General features: G+C 37.2%; 1 protein-coding gene across 2 annotated transcripts in view; it reads right to left on the reverse strand.

Moving 5' to 3' along the window:
* EYS (eyes shut homolog) overlaps nucleotides 1-26,475 on the reverse strand; it is a 1,023,641-nt gene that overhangs the window by 596,862 nt on the left and 400,304 nt on the right. For both annotated transcript variants that reach the window (XM_026844748.1, XM_026844747.1), the window contains 5 exons: nucleotides 25,290-25,412; nucleotides 24,684-24,797; nucleotides 23,453-23,566; nucleotides 22,888-23,001; nucleotides 606-803 (listed from right to left, as the gene is read on the reverse strand). In XM_026844748.1, the coding sequence (XP_026700549.1) occupies nucleotides 606-803; nucleotides 22,888-23,001; nucleotides 23,453-23,566; nucleotides 24,684-24,797; nucleotides 25,290-25,412 (663 nt within the window). The remainder of the gene's footprint in view (nucleotides 1-605; nucleotides 804-22,887; nucleotides 23,002-23,452; nucleotides 23,567-24,683; nucleotides 24,798-25,289; nucleotides 25,413-26,475) is intronic.

The raw sequence follows: 26,475 nt of genomic DNA on the forward strand, positions 1-26,475 counted from the left end.
CTGATAAGTGGTAATAGCCCCACAAAACCTTCCAGTAAGTACTCCGTACATAACGGATGCTATTAAACTTGCCCTGCCAATCCAGATGGAATATAGTAGAGTAATTCATCATAAAGTTGCTTTTAAAACCTGTAAGTATATCTACCAGTGAAGGTGTAAGTTACATAGTTACATGACAGAAGGTGCTTAACAGTAAACAGACACTCCATTTTGCATCAGTTTGGTATTTAATACAGCTTTTGGACCAGTTAGAATTATGGCATACACTGCCTAATTGCTCCATGAGCTCCTTTTCAGCACCTAAATAGTCTCTCATCAAATGCACAATGTAAGATGTGTTTGGCTAATTTAGGTATCAAAGGAGACGGCACAAATCTCATTAAAATTTCTCATTAGCTGCAATTCTGACCCCCTGACACACAAACCCTAGTGCCAGGAGTTGAGGCATTTTGGCAAAAATAATCTTTCTGGTACTGGCTGTGGAGCCTCAGACTTGCTAAATTTCAGTAAATTACCTACTGTTCTCCCCAGAGCAGCTCAGTAGCTACAGACGTTTCAACAGGAAGACTACTCTACATTAAAGGGAGTAACCAGGCTGAACTCACTGTCATAGCAGTATCCGTGGAGGCAAGGGTTAGAACTGCACTCATTGACATTGATCTCACAACGCGGACCTGCAAAGCCCTTCACACACTGGCACTGAAATCCAAGGGGAAAAACGTCCAGATTCATTTCTTCTATGCACACAGCTCCATTCTCACAGGGATTGCTGGCCTCACAAGGCCTAAACTCACAGTTCAAACCTGAAAAGGAAAAATGGCAAAACTGTCAGTGTTTAACTAATGAACATATCCCTGCAGCTGCTGCCTATTATGAGCTGTATTTTCTTTATAGCTCTGGTTAAAAGTGAGTTGGAGGGTCTCAGAGGTACGTATACATATATTACCATGCAGAAACTTAATTGCTTTGTAAAATTACAAACAAAAAAAGGAAAATTTTATCTGTTTTGTTTATACAATGGCATAGCATTTTAAAATCATACCTATCTCAATATATTTGATAGTTTCTCTGTATAAACTTGTCCTCTAAAATGGCTCAAAAAGTGTATTTAAAATAATGATTTTGTTCTGAAGCTTCCTGTTATTTCTTCCAGATATCCTGTTGTAGTTTCTATATGAGCTGTTTATACATTGATCCATAAAACTAAACATGAATGAAATACAAGTAATTTTGTATAATTCTTCTACTTGCAATTCGTGATTACACACAAATCATTTTACTTAAATTATGTAGGCATTTAATAATGAGTGACTGCCTCCATCATTTATACAAATTCCATACAATAGAAAATCTCATATCATCACTTTCTACTCCTTCATAACCAACACTCTAGGATATAACAGATGATGTATGTTTATCTGGGCTATTCAAGGAACTGTGTGATGGTAATCTTGGGTCACAGATGCTCTCATCTAAATCTTTAATTTGCAATAAATAGATCAAAAAAGATTAAAAGGCCCTTTAAAGTGACTCTTGGTTAAAAAATAAGCAAGACAGATTCATGTTTTCCAATAGTGAAACTTGAAATGATGAGGGCTAAGAGAACAAAGATCAAATGGCTTTGGGTTTGTAAAGCTGTCTCCCTTTTCCTTCAGTGTTTCTGAAGGCAAGTCTGTTCTTTAAGGCTTAATTTCAGATAGAGTTCTGTGGCTTTGGGTCTGCAAAAAAACTATGCACAAGCCCCTCTGAGTTCCTTTGAAGCTCATCTGCCTTTCTGTGACTGCTGGGCTGTGTCTATGCTATACTTACTGGAGGCTCTGCCCAGGGTTTGCTGTACTCCAGGACCCCTGCCCACTTCCCCAAGTGCCATTGCCCCATCTCTGGTTGCCCAGCCATTCCTTCCTGGAGCAGCTTCTCCCTGCACCAGTAACTTTCCTCTTAGGCTTTAACCTTAACCTAGTGATGGGCAATGTGACACTACAACATAAAGCACCTGGGTAGTCATGTGGAAAAACAAACCCATACAGTTATGTTGTGGTGTGTTGACTTTGGCTGACTGCCAGATGCCCATCCAGTCACTCTCTTACTCCCCCTCAAGAGGGTGGGTGGAGAAAATGAAATAGAAAACCGTGTGAGTCTAGATAAATACAGGGATATCACTTAACAAGCACTATCACAGGCAAAACAGACTCAACTTGAAGAAAACTGATTGAATTAATTGCCAATTAGAAATAGAATAGGATGACAAGAAACAAATGAAAAATTAAAACCAGCTTCTTCTATTCCCCTCTTCTTCCCAGGCTCAACTTCACTCCTTTACTCCAGACTTCTCTACCTTCTCTCCACCCCTGAGCAGCACAGGGCAGTGGGGAAGAGGGGCTGTGGTCAGTCCATAACAGCTTCCCTCTGCCCCTCTTCCCTCCTCATAGATTTCCGCTGATCGAGTGCAGATTCCCCCACTGGTCAAAGTTTCTGCCAAGAGCCTGCTCCATCACCGTTTTCTCCAGAGGCTGAAGGGGAATTTCTACACTGATGCCTGGAGTGCCTCCTCCCCCTCCTCCTTCTGTCACCTCGGTGCTCGCAGAGATGTTTCTCACTTTTTTCCCCAGTCACAGAATCAGATTCATCTAGGTTGGAAAAGACTTTAAAGATCATCTAGTCCAACCATTAACCTAACACTGACTGTTCTGAACTACACCGTAAGACTCAGTGCTATGTCGACCCGACTCTTAAACACCTCCAGGGATGGGGACTCCACCATTGCCCTGGGCAGCCCATTCCAATGACTAACAACCCGTTCTGTAAAATCTAGTCTAAACCTTCGCTGGCTCAACTTGAGGCCATTACATCTTCTCCTCTTGCTTACTATTTGGTTAAAGAGACTCATCCCCAGCTCTCTGCAGCCTCCTTTCAGGGAGCTGTAGAGGGCGATAAGGTCTCCTCTCAGCCTCCTCTTCTCCAGACTAAACACCCCCAGTTCCCTCAGCCGCTGCCCGTATGACCTGTGCTCCAGACCCTGTACCAGCTTCGTTGCCCTTCTCTGGACACGCTCAGTCATTCAATGTCCTTTTTGGAGTGAGGGGCCCAAAACTGAACACAGGAATCGAGGTGCAGCCTCACCAGTGCCGAGTACAGGGGTCAGATCCCTTCCCTGTCCCTGCTGGCCACGCTATTGCTGACACAAGCCAGGATGCCATTGGCCTTCTTGGCCACCTGGGCACACTGCTGGCTCCTGTTCAGCCGGCTGTCAATCAACACCCCCAGGTCCCTCTCTGACTGGCAGCTCTCCAGCCACTCCTCCCCAAGCCTGTAGCGCTGCTGGGGGTTGTTGTGGCCCAAGGGCAGCCCCCGGCATTTGGCCTCATTGAAACTCCTCCAGTTGGCCTCAGCCCATGGCTCCAGCCTGTCCAGGTCTCTCTGCAGAGCCTCCCTGCCCTCGAGCAGATCAACACTCCCACCCAACTTGGGGTCATCTGCAAACTGACTGAGGGTGCACTCGATCCCCTCGTCTAGATCTTCAGTAAAGATGTTAAACAGGAGTGGCCCCAAAACGGAGCCCTGGGGGACACCAGTCGTGACCAGCCGCCAACTGGATTTAACTCCGTTCATCACAACTCTTTGGGCCCAGCCACCCAAACAGTTTTTTACCCAGCAAAGCGTGTGCCCATCCAAGCCACGAGCAGCCAGTTTTTGCCAAGAGAATGCTGTGGGAAACAGTGTCAAAGGCCTTACTAAAATCAAGGTAGACAACATCCACAGCCTTTCCCTCACCCAATAAGCAAGTCTCCCTGTCATAGAAGATCAGGTGTGTCAAGCAGAACCTGCCTTTCATAAACCCATGCTGACTGGGCCTGACCATCTGGTTGTCCCGCATGTGTTGTGTGATGGTACTCAGGATGAGCTGTTCCATCAGCTTCCCAGGCACTGAGGTCAAGCTGACAGGCCTGTAATTACCTGGATCATCCTTCTGACCCTTCTTCTATATGGGTGTCACACTGGCAGATTTCCAACCTGTTGGGACTGCTCAGCCCAGGTCAGCTGGGCTGCTGGTAAATGATGGAAAGCGGCTTGGTGAGCACCCCAGCCAGCTCCTTCAGCACCCTCGGGTGTATCCCATCCGGTCCCATAGACTTGTGTGTGTCTGTGTGATGCAGCAGGTCACTGACTGTCTCCTCCTGGATTGTAGGGGGGTCGTTCTCCCAGTCTCTGTCTTCTGGATGAGGAGGTTGGATTCCCTCAGTACAACTAGTCTTGTTATTAAACACTGAAACAGAGAAGGCATTAAGCACCTCAGCCTTTTCCTCATCACTCGTTATCATGTTTCCTCCTGTGTCCAGCAGGGGATGGAGACTCTCCCTGGTCTTTCTTTTGCTGCTCACATACTTACAGAAACATTTCTTGTTATCCTTGACTACTAAAGCCAGATTAATTTCTATCTGGGCTTTAGACCTCCTGATTTCTACTCTGAATAGCCTCACAGTGTTTTTGTAATCACTACAAAGTGATTTACAAGTCGCTAGCCGCTTCTTCCAAAGGTTGTAAACTCTCCTTTTCTCCCTGAGTTGCAGCCAAAGCTCCCTGTTCAGCCAGGGTGGCCTTCTCTGCAGCTGGCTTCTCTTACAGCACCCAGGGACAGCCTGCTCCTGAGCCATTAAGACTTCCTTCTTAATGAGTGCCCAGCCTTTCTGGACCCCTATACCATTCAGGACCATCTCCCAAGGGACTCCGTCAATCAGTTGCCTAAGTAAGTAAAAGTCAGCACTTTGGAAGTCCAGGTTGTCAGTTCTGCTTCCCCCTCTCCTGACCTCTCTAAGAATAGAGAACTCTATAATTTCATGTTTTCTGTACTCCAGTCGGCCTCCAACCACCATATCACCCACCAGTCCTTCTCTGTTCACAAAGAGGAGATCCAGCAGGGCACCTTCTCTGGTTGGTTCATTCACCAGCTGCATCAGAAAGTTGCCTTCCACACATTCCAGGAATCTTCAGAACTGGTCTTGCTCTGCTGTGTTGTATTTCCAGCAGATTTCGGGGAAGTTAAAGTCTCCCACAAGAACAAGGGCAAGCAAGTGTGAGATTTCTCCTAAGTGCCTATAGAATATTCCATCCACCTCTCTGTCCTGGGTGGGTGGCCTATAGTAGACTCCTACTACAACATCTGCCCTGTTGGCCTTCCCCCTGATTCTAACTCAAAGACACTCCACCCTGTCTTCACTACACTTGTGCTCAAAGCAATCATAACAGTCCCTAACATACAGTGCCACCCCACCACCGCTCCTTCCCTGTCTGTCCCTCCTAAAGATATTGTAGCCATCAATTGGCACACTCCAGTCATGGGAGACATCCCACCATGTTTCTGTGATAGCCCCTACATCATAATTTTCCTGCTGCATTATGGCTTCAAGCTCCTCCTGTTTGTTACCCATGCTGTGTGCATTGGTATAGATGCATTTCAGATGGGCTGATGTCCCCAGCACCTTTTTGCATTTAGAGGTCCTAAGACCAGCCTAACCTTTCACATGTGTTACCACAGTTACTGATCCATCAATATCCCTTGCATCTTTACTGTGCTGCATGTCTACAACCCTTGCCTCCATTGAGATGACAGAGTGAGGGTTGTTGCTGGCAAAACAGCCCACAAACTCTGGTAATCTACCCCAGGGTTTATGTCTGGGAGTTCCAGTTTTGTCACCTTCTGGCTGCAAATCTAGTTTAAAGCTCTCTCATAGAGCCCTTCTAACTCCTGCCCCAAGATCCTTTTCTCCCTTTGGGACAGGTGTATCCCATCTGATACCAGAAGGTCTTGCATTCTGTATAATAACCTGTGATTGAAAAATCCAAAGCCCTGCTGGTAGCTTCAGTCTCAGAGCCACAAGTTCGTCTGTTAAATTCTTCTGTCCTCAGAGCCTGTGCAGCGTTCTGCCCCTCCTTACACACGTTTCCCCAAGGCCCCCCCTGTGCCATGGCACCTGCACCCAGGACATGAGGTAAGCCATGTTTGTGAGATGGGTAATAGTACCGAGAATTTGAAATTTCTTTTCAGGCTCAAAATTTCAGACAATGATTCCTGATGAAGAATCAAGTGGTGTTACAGGTCAACTAACATATATGGCAGCTTTAGTTTTGTAACCCAGTTGCTAACTAACAGAACTGGCAATTCATACAGGTTTTTTGGATATAATCTGGGGGAAACCGAATCAGTTAAGTGGTTAGCTTATCCTGAATGAATGTATTGAATATTTTACTATGGTTTCAGAAGAACAAGACTTTAATTACAACATAGTAGTTGAGATCAAGCTACAGTGCTTCTTAGTGACATCCTGTGACTTGTTTGAAACCTTAAAATTCCTTAAATTTGTAGGACATGGTGAAAGGATGAAAAACACTCATTGGATAACTTTAATATTAAGGTGTCCATAAGACTGAATGTAATTTAACTTTAACTTAGGAAATGTACTCTTATATTTACTTGAGATATGTTGTCCGTAAAATGATTTAGCTCTGCTATAAAAGAGGATGGTTGGGAGCACAGTTGTTATACACTTAGTACTGTCTGCAGTCAGCTGAACCCATGTATCTCATCCTACATTTATATTATAGTACTGTCATTATAGACAAATTTTGTTATCCTGTTCCACATTAGCTGCCTGACTTTGCTTTATTGTTAATCACATAGTAGCACACTGGCTATGAACAGGCTTTCTTGATAATAATGAAACACGCACTGTCCAAAATGTCAGCTGGATTTTAGGTGAGAGGATTCCTTACTGTAAGACACAGGCATCTAAGGGCCAAATTCTTAAGGCTTCTAATAGCAAAAGCAACAAGCAGGAACAGAACTGAGGTAAAAAAAACCCAACAATCTTTTGACCCCAGTAGTGATGCTGACAGAAGAAAAGAACAGCACAAGTTGTTCCCTGTCTTTATGTTGCCAGTGGTCTCTTCAGTGAAGGATAATCCTGCCATAGGCAGCAAACACTCTCAGTTCTGGTAATCATGAAATTGGATTTCAAAAGCAGCCATATGGCACATTGAGATTTTGCCCTTAAGTTTTCATCTTTATATCACAACAGTTTGACATGGGTAAAAACCCTGCTGGTTCCTGAAGTGGAGTTCACACCCACACTAATAAGCTTAACACATGGCTCACAATTGCAAGTGGAACTGTCAGATGATCCAGTAATACAGTACTTGTTTTTCTTCTGTGTTGATGGTCGAACCTTTAAACAGATTTGCTCATACTCTAACATGTCAAGGGCAGACATTTCTGGTAGATAAAGCAAAAGTCATCCCACAGTGCTTCAGTTTTCTCATACTGTAGAATTCTTCATCATTAGATACTGGATACATTTTGGATCAGACCATGACAGTTTTGGTGAACAAGTGGAAAATAAAGAGACAATAGGAAACAGTGGGGACATATCCTGAAGGCCACGGGTTTATATTATTTACAATTATTTAACCAGTATAAGTAGGACTGTACACAGTTTTGTCATAGGAATGCTAATGAAATTTAAATTTTTAATCTCAATATTTTGTGGCAAAGCTTCATGAGTTGATTATATATTTCAGAAAAGCATTTAAAAAACCCCTCCCAATATACTCCCAGACCTCTGGCTTCTGTGTAAGATTTTTATTTCAGACATTTTGCTCTGCTGATTCAATAACATATCAGTTTTCTTTTGCCTTTTCTCTGTATACTGTGTGTAGAAAATTGTATCATTGGCCAAAGAGTAACTGAACAACACTTGTATGGTCTTGGTCCCTCCAAAAACAGCTGAAAGTGATTCTTACTATGTCAAACACAATTTCTGAGAAGATTTTTGGAAATATTTGAAATGTAAAAGGTTCAGTGTGAACAGGCTCAGAAAGGAAGGTATAGGGGTAACCTGCACTTTCAGATTCTTTCATTGCTTTCATAAATTTTAACACATATTGACATATTTATCATCTCAAATCCGTAAGTGATGACAAGGTTTCGTGGATTTTTTTATGTACACTTGGATAGATGTCTTTCACTGTGTGCTCTGAGAAAATGAGCCTGAATCTGCCTTCTCTATTAGCTTATATTAAATAAGTGTCAGGCTGCTATTAGGTCCCTCTGAAACTGTTCTCCAGGTTGAACAAGCCCAGCTCCTCCACTGGTCAAAAAACAGCATGAAAAAGTCATTGAGTGTCCCAGACTTTTCCATATCCTTTGTCAATTCAGCAATATGGTCTGATTTTCTCCATCTTTCTTTGTTACTGGTAGACCTATGGAAATTTTTCTTGTTGCCCTACAGTTGCCTTGATAGTTTTAGCTCCAGTTGCCCTGTAGCTTTCCTAATTCTGTTCCTGTGTGTCTGGGTGCCTTCTGGATAGGTAGCTCAACATTACATCTACCTTATGTGCACTTCCTTTTCTCTTTAAGCTCAGCCAGGAGTTCTCTATTTGCCCATTTTTCTGCCACACCTGCTTCAGTTCCTACACATTGGAAAGAACTGTGCTTTAAGCAAAGTGTCCTTCAAGATAAATCAATGGGCCCAAGATTAATCAGTTTTCCCTTCAGTGAAGTCTCTAATGGGAGCTCACAAAGCAAATCCCTGAGCAAACCGAAGCCAGATCACTGTCCAGAATCATTATTATGCTACTTGAATTTCTCATTTCTTTCAGGACCATAAACTCCATCATCTCACTGCCACTGTTGCCAAAGCTGGTTTTGACCTGTACATGACAAGTCACCTCTTGCTTATTTGCCAGTAGAGAATCCAAATAAGTACCTCCCCTAGTTGTCTCACCCCACAATTGTTTCAAAAAACTGTACTCAACATGGTCAAAACGACTTCTGGATTACTTGTATCTTTCCATGTTGTCTTTCCAGCAAAAGTCAGGGTGGTAATATCCCAATGAGAACTAGGGTCTCTGTACATGAGTCTTTTTCCAGTGTCCTGGTTCAGCTAGGATAGGGTTAGGTTTCCTCAGCAGACAGAGAGGGGGGAGGGATCTCCAGCAGGGTTATTCATACCATGCTAGCGTCAGGTCCAGGGGCGGAACCTTTTTACTGGGCTCTTTGGTGGGCTTGGTGGCAGGAACTTTTTTTCCGTAACCAGCTAGCGGTATTTCTCTGTATATCGTTTGTCTTGTTCACTGTTATTGCTGTTTATTGTTGTTATCATTGCTAGTGTTGTTGTTCAGATTGTTCTATCACTCGAATTAAATTTCTTCTTATTTTAACCCAGGGTTTGTGCCTCACTGCCAGCCTGACCGGCTGCGGGTGGAGGGGGGGCAAGGCAACGTGCTCTCCAGTCCCGTCAGGGCTTAAACCTGCGTATCCAGTTTCCTAAAGATGCCTTCATAAACTCTTCTGGATCAGTCTGTAGCAGACACCCACCACAATATTTCTTTAACTGATTCTCTTCTCATCCTGCCCCATCAGCTTGCGCACTGCATCACCATCAACTATTCCATAGTAAAGTGCCATACATTCAAGACACTGCTTTGCATGAAGTTCAGCCCCACCTCCTCATCTTTGCTGCTTATATTGACAGATAGTTTGCATTCATCTATTGCCACATATCAGTAATGTGAGCTACCTCACTGTGTATGTTGTTCTTCTGATAGGAGGCTGTAGTTCTGAGAAAGCACATGGACTTCTTAGTCCTTTTGTCTTTCTTATGCTGTGTACATTGTGAGCAGGCACTTGAGATGGGCTCCCAGTTGCACTTCAACAAATATGATGGCTTCCCTGATCATGCTTTCCCACAGGCACTTCTTTCCAGCTCCAGGTACCTCTACTTCCTTTTAGGTTTTTCTCTGCATTCCCTGACTAATGTAGTTGAAAACTCTCTTCACAGAGTTAACAATCCTGTTGGCAAAGATGATATTCCCTCTTTTTTTTTTGATTGATTCTATCTTTCTCCATTGTCCTGGTTTTGGCCAGGATAGAGTTAACTTTCCTTGGGCTGAGAGGGAGCACAGCTAGAGGGCTGGGCCCAGATTGGTCACTGGAGCATTCCATATCATGCGACACCATGCTAAGTATATAAGGAGACACGTGCTCTCTCATTGCCGCTTTCCAATTGGCGCGGCAGGATCTTTGGTGTGGAATTGCTGCTGGGGGCGGGCTGTATACTGGTTGCTGGGTGGTGAGAAACTGCATTGCATATTACCCATTAGGGCTTCCTATTGTTATTGTCGTTTTGCTACTATTTTTTTTTTTTTTTTTTTTTTTTTTTTTATGAATTTTCTTCTTTTCTGTCCCTCCCCTCTTTCAGTGGTGGGGGGTGAAGTAAGCGTCCGGCTATGTGGTGATTGGCTACCAGCTGATTTCAAACCATGACACCTATCAGACCTCATTGCTCAAAGACAGCCCCATGGTAATAACAGAGGAAATCTTGCCTGTACCACTACTTATATATTATCCATCAGAATGTTTCTATTCCCACCAGCAGTGCTGTGGAAAACCCTGTCTGGGTCCTGACAGGCTTCACCCTTGCTGCTTAGAGTCCACTAGTCATTTTTGATATGTTCAGGGCCTCTGTTGGCAGTATAACTGGTGCTGGCTTTTACAAGCAGCAAAAGGTAGTAATCTGGGCATCAGACAAGCGTTGGCAATCTCTTTCCCACATACTGAATCCAGACCTCTGAAACACAAATAAACATCAGAGATCAGATCTGGTCAAACAGGTAGGTGCCAGTGTCCCTCAGAGAAGACTCCCTCTTTATTGTCAACCATTGCTTCATTTTAGTGCTACTGGTGAGGGTGTATGTGTCAGACTGAGACAGTTTACATGCCTTTCCAGATGAAACTGACTCTTCCTCACCTGTTGTCATGACCCAATACTTACTCCATAACTGAACTGTAGGTGGAGAGAAAGTTTCCTTCAAGTTGTCAGAAGTAATCACCTTCCAGCCTCCACAGTTGTACAGTCTCTGTCCTGCTGTGCCCAAGTGTATCCTCTACCAAACCTTCCTCCACCCTCCAATCCTGCTCCTGTGGGTATCAGGCTTTTGACCCTTCAGGGTCTCTAAGAAAAACATGTTGATCTTCCATTTTGTCATCAGCGATGCTATCTAGCTTGTTCTTCCTCCCCAGCTCCTTCCCCTAGCAACATGGCAACTCAACCAGGATGCATATCTGGCTGGTAAGGAGCTCATGCACCTTCCTTCCATGTTGTTCTTCAAGCAGGACCATGGATTCATACCTCTTCAGATTCTTGCTCAAGGTACCTCCCCAGAAGGGTCTGAATTCCGGTGAAGTTTGTACTGATTTGAAATTATACCAAAATTGTTCCCTGACAAAAATAATAATAATAAAAAAACCCCTTTTTCCCCTTCTAAGGAATGAGGGGAAACATTTTTTTTTTCTTGCTTTTTTTTTTTTTTTTTTTTTTTTGGTTATAGTAAAGCAAAGCAGCACAAAGCAAAAATGCTTGCATTATCTTCACATCTATAAAGAATGGTAAATTAAAATCTGGTCATAAAATTAATCACCTGGGTTAACAGCCCTATTTACTAAATGAGGTCAAAATGTGGTATAATATTAATTGCTAGTAATATTCTAACCATTTTTTTCAAGGCCTTCTTTCAAGCAACCTACATCACTCTTTAATTAGAAATTCAGTCTCTCCCACCCAGCTTTTCTTCATATCACTGCATGAAAATCTTTTTCTGCTCCTGGCAGAAATTGAAAAGATTTCATTCATATTAAAACTGGAAGACTGTGAAAACAAAACGTCTATCTCCTACCAATTCCTTCTCCTGAATCAATTAATTTTTAACTATCAGTATTGATAATTAATAATTTAAAAGATCATTCCCTCACTCAAAGGATCACAACTGTTTATATTATATTAATACAATTCTGAAAATCATTGATTATTAATGCTAATCAATATAAGTAGCAAGAAAACAAGAAAAGAAATTTGGCAGACTTAAAGTAGAATTTTTCTGAAAAATGCATTTTCACGCAAAGATTAAGTTTATATAGTAATAGGCGATGATGGTTACATGTTACTACAATGCACTGCTACTGTTGCTCTCATATCAGCATTTTTTTTTTTTTTTACAAATCTATATACGTATGATTATTTGGATAAATCAAGTAGTCAAGAGGTTATAGATGAAAAGTAGATTAATCAGAATACAGAATTCATGTTTTCTGCATTTTCTCTTTTTTGTAAGATATTTGTTAGAAAATTTTTGTGCAAATATATAAATATTAAAAGTTTAACTGTATCATATTAATTTGAACACATCTATTTTACTAAAAATAGGAAAGTTCTCCCATGATCTGGTAAGTCTCTGATTGTTGACAGAAAGGAATGCTGTGTCATGGAAAGAGTTTATAATCTGGGTTGTCCCACTCACATATCAGGATTTTTAAATTGACCATTACAGAGAAAAAGGGTAATATTGACTAAAGATAGTTATCTGACAAGAGAAAATATGCCCAAGAGATGAAATGTGAAAGAATCAAACACAGAAGTTCATTAATGAATTAATAAGTTCAGCATATCTTTCCAACTATGCTTATTTCCATTAGACAAGTTTAACCTTTTTCCTTGTTTAATTCTTGTCTATATTCTATTGATTACAAGAATAGATTGTCTTTGCTTTACTAGACAATTAAAAGCCTCTCTATTAGAATAAACCTGAGCAAACCCCAAAAGAATATTCACAAATGATTAAATTACACAGTCAGTTGAAGGACAATTTCCTTCTCAGTGGCACAATATATTGGATTAAATATTATACTTCTCTCTCTATATAAGCATATAATCATAGCATATGCCATGCTCCTCTATTATCATATTACAATATACATCAAATAATGAATAATTTATCTGGAAAATCCTCTTTTTGTTTGTTTAGGAATGAGAAGCATATAGCATATTCAGATATGTCATTCTGCTAATATTAATCAGTTCTATTTTCTACTCTGTTTACTTATAATACTTCTACAGTAGAATCTCTAAATATAAATGAACACTGAAAATGGATTTATTTTTCTGAAAAAGACTGTTGGGTTAAGGCTATTATTAAAAGTCAAAAGCGTAATTTATAAAAATGACATAGAAAATAAATTACCTAAGTTTTAATTTCTTTATGCAAAACTATTGATGTTGGTTTATTTGCTCAGCATAAATGTGTACATGAAATGTTTTGATGTGTACTACGGAATTCTCTTATAATCAGAAATGGCATCTCTTCAATGTTTGTTTTTTTTTTTTAAATAATTTAATAAAAAAGCCATTCACTACTAACATCTTAAGGAATTAAATCTGACAACAGCTTTCAAAGTCAGCAGTTTGCCATAAAAGTGCATCCATGACAAAATATATCTGATTGCAAAATGCTGACATTGAAAAGAAACTATGGCTAGCACCAGAATAACAACTGTGGCATTTGGATGGCAATTTCCTAAATAATACCAAGGAGTCTGGTACTGGTGTTAATTATGCACTCATGAGGACAGAGAGCTCTCAAGACAGACCGAGTGCCCGTCATTACCAAGTGGTCCATGTAGGAGTTTGGACAAGAGAGGAAGAACCAATCAGGTAGCAGCACCTACCCTTGGGCACCAGACTGCAGTCAGAGGAAGTAGTTGCGTGGTGAAGTTATGAAGTGAGTGTCGCAGTACCGGTTTTAGTAGCTGCTCTGACAAAAACTGTGATGCTGATCTGATTTTTTATCTGATATTTAGACATTGGCTAACTATAAATTTTATTTAAAAAATTATTTTATTTTATTGGAATCTGGCACCAGTAACCTTATGACACTGGCATCACTGGATTGCACAGATTTATTAATTTCAGTAACCTTGCTTAGACTCTGTTCCCCAGTGTTATAAATTTGATTAAAAAGAATGTATATAAATTGAATAAATTTAATAGCATTTGGCTTCAACGAAATGAGAAAACTACACCAGCTTAAAGGATGTCAGTAAGGAAAGAACAGGGAGAAAATCTACAACAGACTAATTTTATATAGCTTGCATAAATACACGAATATTTTCAAAAGTTCATGTTAAATCAAGAATGTTTTTATTCAAATTTACATTGTTTAGTTTATATTCTCAGGCTCAGAACGCAGACACCATTTATTCAAAATGACACTAAACTAATTTAATATATAAAGTAAAAGCCAATGACTGATGTGAATCTTCCATGATAAATATGTTTTCTTAGATAATTTCTGGTTTTAGTTTTTTTACTTTATCATCGTAACACCACTGCAACATTACATTGCAGTCTTTCTATAACTCACTTTTTATCAACAGAGCTAAAAGACACTTCTGACATTAAAGTGAATCAATCACCACTGTTTTCCGAGGTAAATTAAGTAAATTGAATACCATTAAATAAAAGTAAAAATGTGTTTAGTTATGGGAGATAGTCCAGTGTACAAAGGCAGAATAAGACTATATAAAAGGTAAAAAAACCCCAAATCCCGGCCCAAATCTATTTTCTCTGTTTTACTGACTGTCCTTTTGAAACTAGAGGATACGATTGTTTTAATTTTAAAAAAGAAATAATTAAAATTAATTAATTTTAAAAAATATGTGGTTTAGTTTTCATCATCTTTATACAGCTCAATGGCTCCCACTCTCAAAAGCTTTCATCAGCATCATCAATCCTAGAAACACTAATGAGCAATAAGTTAGATGCCTAAAATTCAAGGTCCCTGCAACTTTAAAGATTAAATGTCTTAATGCTAAATATGAAGTTGCCTCTATTAAAAGTTCAGAATTGTCTTTTTCTTTAACTTTGAAAAGTTCACATGTACCTCTAAACTTGCCATTATTCTATACATTTGCTGCTTGGCTTAATCTACTTTGTGGCATATGAAAACAAAATGCCTCCATAACTGAGATCATTAAAGTCTAGTAAATTTAAATAAAAACCAGAAATACTGTGGAAGTGGATAAGAAGAAAAAATAAATACCTGAAAAAGCATGAATATATTTATATTACTTGAAATTAAGCAAAGTATTACTCTAACAGTTTATAAATATAGCGAGTTTTTCTTTCAGTACAAATATATAGCAAATCCATTATTTTCCTTGAAAAACAAATTCTGCTTTCTGTGAAAGGAATTGCTTTGTGACTCTATGTATATCTGTGAAAAGGTGTTTTCTGTGTAACCCGTACAATTTGAAAATCAGTGTGGTTATGTTTGTTTGTTTGTTTGTTTGTTTAAAGGCAGGATATTTGAAAAACAATACTTAGCACTTTTCAAGTAAAAAACATTTTCTTAATTGTATATGATAATGCAGACCATGCAATAATGCTGGAACAAAGTGAGATAGATCCATATCACAAATGTTAAAATTAATATCACACAGAGATGCATATATTATGCTCCATACCTGTATAAATTTCTGTAAAAATAGAGAAAAGCCAAAGTTGAATATATTATTTAGGTGCCTTCTTTTCTTCTAAAATAGACAAATTAATAACTACTAAACAATGAAGACATGTCTGTATCCACATCTATGGATTTCACATTTCAACATTAAAACATGTTTCACTCTTTCTCAGAAAATAAAAGAATGCTACTAAGGAAAAAAATTATCACAAATTTATTTCCTACTGAAATATATGGGAATATTTTTTTCTCATTTTTTTTAGTACATCAGTATTCAACGAAAATTACTAATATATGCAAAAAAATTACTGAAAGCTGATATCAACCTCAGTTTTTCCTTACAGCCTAAGACCTGTGGGTATTATTTTCAGACATAGTAATGACCACCTTTAGTTCAGGTGGCTAAACCCTTACGTATTTTTAGGTCCTGTTTTAATTTTCTTAAAATTTGACATATTGGCCAAACATTATTTATAGTAGCTGATACCAGGATTATTTTATTACTTTTATTTGAGCTGCAAAGATTTGTTTCTCCAGCCAACTCCTCACCCAAAATTTGGTAAACTTTTCTTTGAGCCACAGCAATGCCCTCATAATTTGTAGGACAGTCAGAGAAAATGTAACCATGTTTTAATTATCTGAAAAAATGTGGTTTGCACATACTGTCTGGAAAATTAAGGGACAGATACACACAGATTCTTATTTGCAGTGAATGTACCTTGTGTCATCTACATCGCTTAAATCTTCTCCATGTAACCAATGTTCTTGTACACCATTGTCACAGAATGACTAATGAAATTCAAACCCCTAGTCTGCTGTAAATGACTGGATTTACACATGCCAGAGTACTCCCAGAGTACTCATGGCTGTAAAGGTGCAGAAAACTTTCCTTGTGTATCAAGACGTGTCCCAAAGTGCAGACTGAAAGTAGAGCTGATACTACAACACATACCTCACTGAATTTGTACAGAAAGGCAATGGGTCTCCTACAGATCTTGTCATATCTGCCAGACTCTTGTGGATATTTATCCTAGAAGTGTCTAAATTGACACTAGAAACAGTTAGGCAAGAGACTTGCTCTGTGAACTGATGAATTTTGGAGGCAGAAACACATGAATTTATAATATATCTAAACGGCAACTTTTAGAAACAATAGAAAAATCAGTAGAAATACCAGAAAAAAATTCCAAAAATGTTCTGCAGTGACTTCATATATGAGCCAACAGCAAGTCCCAGTTCATACTGATTCCCACTTAGGCACTGAATAGCCTTTTAGACCAACATTTTTCTTTATGGTTAAGAGGTAATGCATATTTTCTAGGTAATATACCACAAACATTGACACTCTGCTTTTCTTCTCACAGAAAGCTACTATGTGATGCAAAGTGCCCTTCATAGCTCTATGTACCAGTCTCATTTTTTTCCTAAATAAAATTTTATTTGGCTATTCAATGTCAAGAGAGTGGCAAAACCAGATATAAACTGATGTTGAACAGGAGATATTGTTTTATGGTCTAACACAGGGATATGTTAGAAAGAACCACAGGTCTTGCAAAACTGCCTCTTTCCATGGGCCTTGGCACAGGAAAGACTGAGATTTGGCCTATGAGCAGTGAAAAAGTAATTGCTTCATTATCTCTAGTCTATTTTTTTGCCTTCATGAGCACTTACATTTCTTACTTATTATCTGTTTTGTAATTAGCTGTTCCCATAATAGTGTCCTATGCTGAAACTCCATTATTACTCTTGCTTTTCAACAGACTTAAGCATTTTTTTTTGTGCTGAGTTGCCTTTCTCACTACTTTACTTTCTTTTGCAACATGTTTAATGGCCAATTACCATTTTTGCTTTAATCTTAATTGGAACACATTTGGAGGCATGTGTCATTAAGACTGCAACAAATAAGTCGACATTTCCTCAGAACTGAATTTCAGTTTTCCTCTACAATTACATATATTTGATTAAAAAGGTCATACCTATTAACAACATCTAGACCAAACACATATAGTGCATTTTTTTAAATAGGTCATGTAATAGTTTGGATCAAAGGATAAACTTCCTTGCTGTATTAAAAACAAGTTACTAATCAGCACTTTTTTTTTAAAAAAAAAAAAAAGTCATGTCAACTCTTACAGGGTTATCACATATCATATATACAATCTCTACCTGAAAGGGATATTTTAATGATTTCTTCCTTCCAGAGATTTCTTTGAGAACAGCAGAATACGGGCTCAGTCCATGAGTCTAAGAAATGTTGGTAGTCTAGTTCACTTTCTCCTTCAATACCAGTGTATAAAATGGGAAAAATTGCAATTCTGGTGTAGAAGTGCAAGATCTGATCTTAGCTTTCAATCCCAAGTAAGAATAAAGCAGCCTTATAAACCCTACTTTATTTTCTGTAAAATGATCTGGTCTAGAAATTGTAATGGAATCATTCTCCTTTTGAATGCTAAGAATGCTGAAAAGCAGCATGCCTGATACAGGGATGATCCCACTTTGCTACACTCTTAGCAAGGATTGATATCTAGTATTTGTGACTAACTTCATTGATGTGGCTGTGTGATACATAGAAAAGTTGGCACTTCATAGCTGTGAAACTTATATTTATTACTACAGACCTGGCTGTTAGAAGAATATTTTAATGTACCACAAGGTTCTTACAAAATACTAAAAACACCAGTACATCTAAAAATGGATGAAATGACTAATGATTGGGGTGAAGCCCCTAGAGGTACCTTGAAAGTAGATATATAATACTAGTACAACTCAAAAGTGTGAGAAAGACTCATCTACTATGTAGTGGTCAGATTTTACTAAGAAACAGTAACAGTGTTTATCAGTGGAGCATTTAAGCACCTCTTCTACTAAGATATCTTTGAACAAGCCAATAAACTGCAGACATTCCTCCCCTTCCCTTCATACAACTGAGCAAGAGACAGATATAATCTGCAAACCGATGTTCTCCTTCAGCTGCAAGTTATATGACGACTTAAAACTAAGGAAAGCAAAATGTATCAATCCAAAAAAAGACAGTTCTGATATTGCTGGCATAGATGGAAGAATATAATGGGTATGTTTCAGCCTTATAACAAAATTAATAGCTTAAGACAAAAAATATACTTTGCTAAATTGCAATGGAGAGCATCAAGGGACTGAAAAATATGGTAAGTTTGGGGTTTGGAAAAATATTTTTTTACTCTTTAGCATAAAAGAATGAGGAGTGTTTCCCTCTTTCATTGAAAAGTAAAGGGCATGTTGTTTTCAAAATATGATTATTATCAACTTTTGCTTCTTATTATTCTCTTTAAATAAATACTTTCAGGTCTGCATTTAACATGCTTCCACATGGAAGGAACAGCATAGATGGAATTACTGATAAAATATAGATACATATTTTATATATAGAAAAAAATGTAAGAATGAGCACTATAAAATTTACTAATAGAACTGTTCTCAAATTGTGTGTGAATTTTTAATGAAACAAGACAGTATTTCCTGATAGAAACATGGGAGCTTTCACTATAACTTCCATGAAACTGTTAATACCCCTAAATGAGATACAGTCTCACAATATGTTTCTCACACACTCTGCTGTCTTCTGAAGCACTTAATATCAATTCCATAATAACTGTGATTCTATTATAGAAAGGCTACAATTGTAGAATCAATATCATAATAGAAAAGTTGTTATAATAACTTCCTAGCTAGGATACTATAATGGAATCAAGCTCATAAGAGGCCTGAGCGGCCTGCTTAACACTGTAATAGACAAATTACTGCCAAAGACTATCATTGACAACGTATCAGTCAGAACTGTAGCAGAGTATACTTCTGAGCTGTTTGTCTCCTCTTGCTAATATTAAAATCTTTGATTTGTCCCGCACCCAAATCAAGTTTATCTTCCTTTCAGCTCCCAGTTGCAATAGTTACTTTGCCAGTATGGAATGCAACAGAAAACCAGCTAAACCTCCTTTCTCTGTTTATAAATAACTTCAGAATGTCCTCCGATAAAAAATGTCCAATAAACATGACTATCAGTGTTGTACCTCAGATATTGTAGAAAATGAGTGGAAGGGGGGGAAATTTCTAAAATAGTAGCATATTTACAGGGACAAGCAGAAGTAACTATACCAGACATACTTAGGTTGAATCTTGAATGAAGAGAACATTATACTATAGTACATTTGAGTGGCAGCATGATAAATAGCATTTCAGCATTTAAGTGTGAGGTGTAATTTGTACTATAAAAGTCAGTAACAGAACACTAGTGAAAGCAGACAGAAATAGACAACTGGACTTTAAAAAGTGGACTGTTGTGTTGGGGTAATTAGAATATACTCACAAGTACATACAGTATTTGTGGCATAGATTACTGATATAAATGGCAAAAGCATATTATATAAATCTAGATGCTATTATTTTTTCTCCATTTGACCTTAGTTACAACACATGCTCAGGGAGGCTCAGTAACTTCTAGGATTTCTGTGTGGGTTTACACAGGAATGTCTTCAGTAGTAACATAATCTGGTATAGATTTTTTTTGGTCTTTAATCAAATCTTGAGCTTCCTCCAAATCAAGGTCAAAAGAGTTATGATATTAAAGTATATGGACTTTGAAGTACATTGTTTTATACCTTATCAGTACTACAGGTAAAGCTCTATGATTTTGGAAAATAGGAATTCAATTTTCTCCTCCACAGGACAAGGAACTTGGCTGAAATAGGATGAAAAGACTTCAATTATCATATTCAGTAATTAGAACATTATTAGAAGTTGACAAGGATGTTATTTCATACCTGGAAGTCTTATAAGTTTCTTCAGTTTTCTTTTCAAGTCAAAAGTAGCAATTTCAGTGACAATAATTCCCATGAAATACTAAAATATATAGAAAGATCAGTGATCTACACTAGTTGTAGGGAAATCCTCTGTCTTGAGAACACCGATGGAGAGGAATCAGTTTTGTCACTGCTAGGGTTACAGCAACACTATCAGAAGATGTACTTCTCCAGTGCTCCCCATGCACTGGCTTTACCATGGACACTGGATTTTCTAAAATGTTTTATGCCCACAGGAAAACTAAAACATCATTCCCAGATCAGGCTTGTAGGGTTAATTTACGCAGCCTGGACTGTTGGACATTTGAGGAAAAATCCATACATATCTCACTGCAAAAGCATCATTGTTCTTAAAATTTTGGATGTCTTCCAGTCTTCTGTGAAAGCTAATGGAATGAGTTAAAACAATTTGTCAAAGTAGACAAATCCATGCAAATCCATGGGGTTTTTTTGTGTTCTTTTTTTTTTTTTTAAACCCAAAACTAAATCAAAACACAATTAAAGTACAGAAAACTGTATGTATATATAAAACTTTAATAAAATTTCTGATGACTTTTCATATCCATATAGGACTAATACAAAAGGTTATTAGAATATAAAAAAATACATATTCAGGATATCAGTTTCCAGCACATAAAAATGAGAAGTAGCTATACTAGCTCTCAAAAGAAGTGAAATGGGAAGAAAGCAAAAATGTGAAAATGTTCCTGGTTTCTTTTTAAAAAAGAAGAAATAAAAGGGAAGAAAAATAAAATGGAAAAATCAAAACTTTCTGGTTGCATTGTTGCATAGTCTCTTTGTCAAGATGAGAATAGTCAAGGAAATGAGGAAGAAAGAAAGATAAATATATGCAAGCCAGTTTCTATAGAAAAATAATTTATAGATTAATCTGGAAGGTTACCTTTTGTATGAATGCACATAAATGTCCAAATCATGCTATGAATTCCTTAATTCTACATTCTATATAGTAGAGGTCTGCTGTTCATTTCCTGATCAACTGGTATCTTACATGTTCCTAACAGTGGTGCATACCCTTCAAGTCAGATTTTGTGATATGAGAATCAAACCATTATGGAAATACAAATTCAGATTTCTTTCCAAGGAAATGATAGCATTCATAATATAACATTTATGTTTTTCCACTGAGAATAACAGAAGCAGCAAGAAAATCTGTGAAAAATATTCAAAAAATAAAACAGATATTCCTATAAAATTCTATGATTTATATATTTACTTTCTCAATAAAACAATTCTTTAATCTGTAATTAGTGCACACAAAACTATTCGTTACAGTAACCTGAATATTTCCACACAATTAGAAAATATAGTTTAACTACCCATTATGTTGGCTTATTATGAATCTGTTAAAGACTACATTTACAGCAGTGTAATACTAAATAGATGTCATGAAGCTGAGGTAGTTTTCATAAGAAACTAATTCTGCTTTTATTTATACCATCATTAATCTAGATAATACTATAAGAATTTGATCTTGAAAGGTGCCGAGTAAGCCTGTAAAGAAGTAAACAGTCTCAAAAATTCTTTTATTTCAACAAGAATCCTGTAGATTCTAAACATCCTGTACCAATGTTTTCAGAGGATCTCAGCTGCCATCAGGGTTTAACTTTTCCATTGAGAGTATTAGACACTGATAGCTACTTGAAGGATGGCTACAGAAGTGTTGACTTTCTGAAATTTTAATCACTTAAATATCTAAATGAATACTAAAGTCTTATGAAAATCTGGATCCTTGTGAAACAAGTACTTAAGGGACCAGTATTTCTAACCATGTACTGAAAATGATTTCACATCTTTCTGAACAGATTTTACACTAGATTTTATCCAGCAGAACAGAAATTAAAACTAATAAAAAAGACAAACTCAGTTTTGACCATTGACTTAAATAATAAGAACAAACATTACAGTTTACCTTTTTCTCATGAATGATTAATTTAATGCACCCATCTTCCCTAAAGAGGAAAAGCCCTGCTGTTTAAACATAACAAGAAAATTGCCTTTTAACGATTATTCTGGAATCCTAAGTATGTAACATTATATTGAACTGCAGGAGGAAAAATGCATTTATATTTAATTTATAAATCAACAAGTGCCTTTAATTGAGATTATAACTTGAAATAGATTCACTCAAGAGCATAGCACATTTTGTTATTTTAAATTATTTTAGCAATGTGTGCTTAAAATTATTCCCCCCAAATTTTTATGAAAAAGGTCACAATAAAGCTTGTATTTTAAGCGTATTTCCTTTAAAAGCATCAACAGAAATAATCACACATCATTTTTGGATTCCAAAATAACTATAAATTGTTTTCTGAGAATGAAAAAATAATTTTGAGAATGCCATGACCAATCAAGTTAGAGAGAAAAATGTGTAGAAAAGTAACTGTGATAGCAGCTTAACGGGCATACGCCTTTCATTTCATAAATAATCTTATATTGTTAAGAAATTGGTTTTGAAGTATCTGTTTTGATTAATGAATAAACACTCCCAGTAGATGTATAAACAAAGATTACTTCAAATTAGTTTCAGCCTAAGGTATAATTGGCTGGTCACTTTAAAAGCTTTGCTTGAGAAAATGAAGGACTAATAATGCTGTAGGAAGAGTGAAATGAGTTTAGACAATTGACAGAAATGCTTTCTAAAGTTAATTATGTTTGCTTTCCCCTCTCCCTTGGTGTTCATTACCTTTAAATGGAGCCACACATTGGCAGAAGTAATTACCAGGTTGGTCAATGCAGGTGGCTCCATTCTTGCAGGGAAATGAAGCACACTCATCTATATCTGTTTCACATCTTGCGCCTTTGAAAAGATGAAAGATTTGAACATTTAATAAGACAATCAGGTGTCAATTTCTAATTCATTTACACCACAAGAATCTCCAACAACTTGTGTGGAGAAACTAACATAAATCAGCCAAATAAAGAGCCACACGTACTAATGTCACCATCCATTTAATTCTGAACACCACGAATAAGTAACAACTTATTTCTGAGTTGCTAAATGGTAACTAATCTTCCCTGTGTGTGGAAGCTTTGAAGTCCTTTTTAAATGCAGACTAATTTATCTTGTGCTATTTAGTTTACAGATGGAGTCAGTGTTCCAGTTTGTTGGAATGCAAATGAAACATTAGACCAGGGCAGATAGAGAGAAATGAGAAGGTAACACAAGCAAATTAGTCACTGATGTCTTAATGGATGCTTTGTGGACTACCTTGATGAGGTAAACAAGGTTTACAGTGAATACAACTCACCAGTAAAGCCTGGTAGACAGATGCATTCATAGCCACCAATAAGGTCTGCACATGATGCATTATGAAGACATGGAGAAGAGTGACATTCATTTATATTTGCTTCACAAGTTGTGCCTATAAATATATATCAGGTAAAGGGGAGAGAAGTTACTGCATAGTACATATAGTTAAATACTGACGTTCAGTGTAACTGAATATAGCTCGCATACTGGAATTTATTTGACACACTTTTTAAATTAAAATTTGGACATCTATGACAGTATGTCAATATTTTTAATGTTTAAGCTATTCATTAATTTTCCCAAAAGATTAAAAGTGTGGTCATTGAATAGATTCCTAAGGTTTAAAGCAGACAATTTTCTTGTAAAATGAATATAGAATAGAAAACAAATTACATTAAATAGAATGTGTTGCAACGACATGAGAGGAAATATTCCTTGTGTTTCTGATAAGGCAACAGATGTACTTCCAGAAAATGGAAAAAGAAATCTGATGTAGACAAGAACACAATTTACTCCAGTCTATACATCAGCTAACATAATCACATAGCTACTTGAAATATAAAATATTTCTCAGTGAACTTAAGTTTTTATCATTTGAAGAAAAAATGAAAAATTACATCAGTTGAGAGGTTTGGGCAGTTCAAAGAATTTCAATAAATAAAAATGCATGTGATAATTGATCTGAATAGAAATAGCATTAGAAATGTAATATTTTGCCCTGTGTCATTTGAATTATAGATTTCTTTGTATTTCAATGATTAAGAATCCACGGTTTAAAAAATGATGCACTAAAAATAAAATGGATGCACTTTAAATTCATAATCTGAGTTGAAAGCAAAGAATAGCTGCAGATATTAATGCATCCACTTATCATATAAATTGTACAAATATGCCAAGAACGAAACCTTTTTTTCTCTGATTATATTATATTAAATCTGCCAACAGTTTAAAAAGTTTACAGAAAACGGTATATATAAAATTTCACTGAACCCCATTGATCCATTTTAAAGAGCTAAGCCACCACCTATCAGCAAACACCTAGATCCATGCTGTCATGAAAACAAGGTAGACAGCTTTTCTCAAGATGCACTTATGCTGAATTTACATATTTATAACTCCAGATGACACTAAAAGTATACATGCATTTCATCTGTTATGTTAAAAAATTGGTGTAAGGTAAGACTCAGCGTAGATTTATGAAGTTATACTTCTATGGATTTTTTTAATACCTTCAAATCCATCCTGACAGATGCAACTGAAGGCATTCAGGTGATCAACACAAGTAGCTCCGCTGTGACAAGGGTCACTAAGACACTCATCCACCTCAGTCTCACAGTTATTACCTGGAAACAAGTGAAGGATTCACTTTATTAGGAACAAGCCACTGGTGAGTCACCAGTGCAAGCAGCAACAACAAAATGAAATAGCTGAGGTTAGAGGCAGGGAACTTTTACCAATGAGCCATAAATGGTCTTTGGGAAATTCATTTCTTGTTGATTAAAGGCAAAAGTGTGAAATAGATAATTTATAATGTTCAGATAAATTAAGTCCAACTTGCATACAGTAGGGGCTTACAACCACATCAGTGTAAGACAGACATCCTGTCTAAAAAAGTATAAAATAAGAGTTACTGAAGAGTCACCTGTAGTCAGTACTTTTTACAGCTGAATACTCTTACACAGCCAGGTACTTTTGTGTGCCAGGAAACAAAAGTTGCTTCTACCTGAACCAGAAGCACACTGTCAAATCATATGTATTGCTACTTTTGAATAACCTTCTTTCTATGGTTTAAGACTGACTTAAGCAGATACTAAACTACACTCCTTTGAACCCACCTATAAAACCAGGCGCACAGAAACAAAGATAGCCACCCAATATATCCTTGCAGATGCTGGAAGCTCCACACGGTTGTGACAGGCAGGCAGCAACATGTGCTTCGCAAAACTGACCACTAAAACCTGATGAAAAATAAAGTAACAGAAGATACAAAAACTTTTATCACATTTAGTCTTAGAAAAAAAGTCAGGTGAGAGACCATTTTTGTTAAGTACTTTTGTGTTCTTTACTTACATTTCAAAGTTTTATTTAGGATAGAGTCAAATATTCCCGTTTCTTTCAAAGTGTCAGTTTTGTATACAAAACAATTCTAAATGGAACAGAGCTATATGATAAAGCCCAGTTTGCAATAATAATAAAGCCATTCACGATACAACAGGTCTTCAAGAGAATTTGATAGAATGTCAATTTCTTCAAGCGGTTTTATGCAGATATTCCTAATTTTATTGAAATATCAGTAAGCACACTGTTGATAAAAGCCTTCTCATTTTTAGCGTCGTGTTCTGTACACCACGCTAAGAAAACATCCTGTGTTTCCAAGCCAAAAAAGAAAATTGTCCCAATATGTTTTGTTATAAAGCAGATATTACAAGATCTGACAGGTCTGGCAGCTTATTGGTATTGATTTTTTAACCAGTTAACATACAGTTAATATGAAACCTAATCTTGTGAAACACTGAACATCCCTGTTTCCTGTTGAGGGCTACATATGAACAAAATTTTAAAATAAATTCAACTATAAAATATGAATTTACATTTTACACTTAAGGTATATTGGCCATGGTATTACAGTCTCTGAAGACATCATCCAGCAAGAAAATCACATGGTTCACTGATGCCAGCACCTTTATTTTAGAACATACACAACAGTTACAAGTAAATATTCTTTGTTTCACTGAAAAACAGTTGTTCTCAAACCCAACAAATATTTTTAATTAATTGATATAAAGCAATTTTAAAAATCAATCATTATGTGTGGAGCTAGGATCCAAGTGCTGAATATAAATGCCAGGTTTCAAACTTTAGACATTTTTTTGTAACTTTTGTAATAAAAAATCAGTAAGTTAAAGTATAAGAAATATAGTTTACTGCTCTCCTATTAACTGAGAACTTTAAAAGTTTCTAAAGAGTTTTAATTTTTTTCAAAAATAATGTTCCAGCAAAGATCAAGAGAGACTGGACCAA

This window comes from Athene cunicularia (assembly GCF_003259725.1).
Source record: "Athene cunicularia isolate RWA chromosome 3 unlocalized genomic scaffold, athCun1 chr3_part1, whole genome shotgun sequence".
NCBI lineage: Eukaryota > Metazoa > Chordata > Aves > Strigiformes > Strigidae > Athene > Athene cunicularia.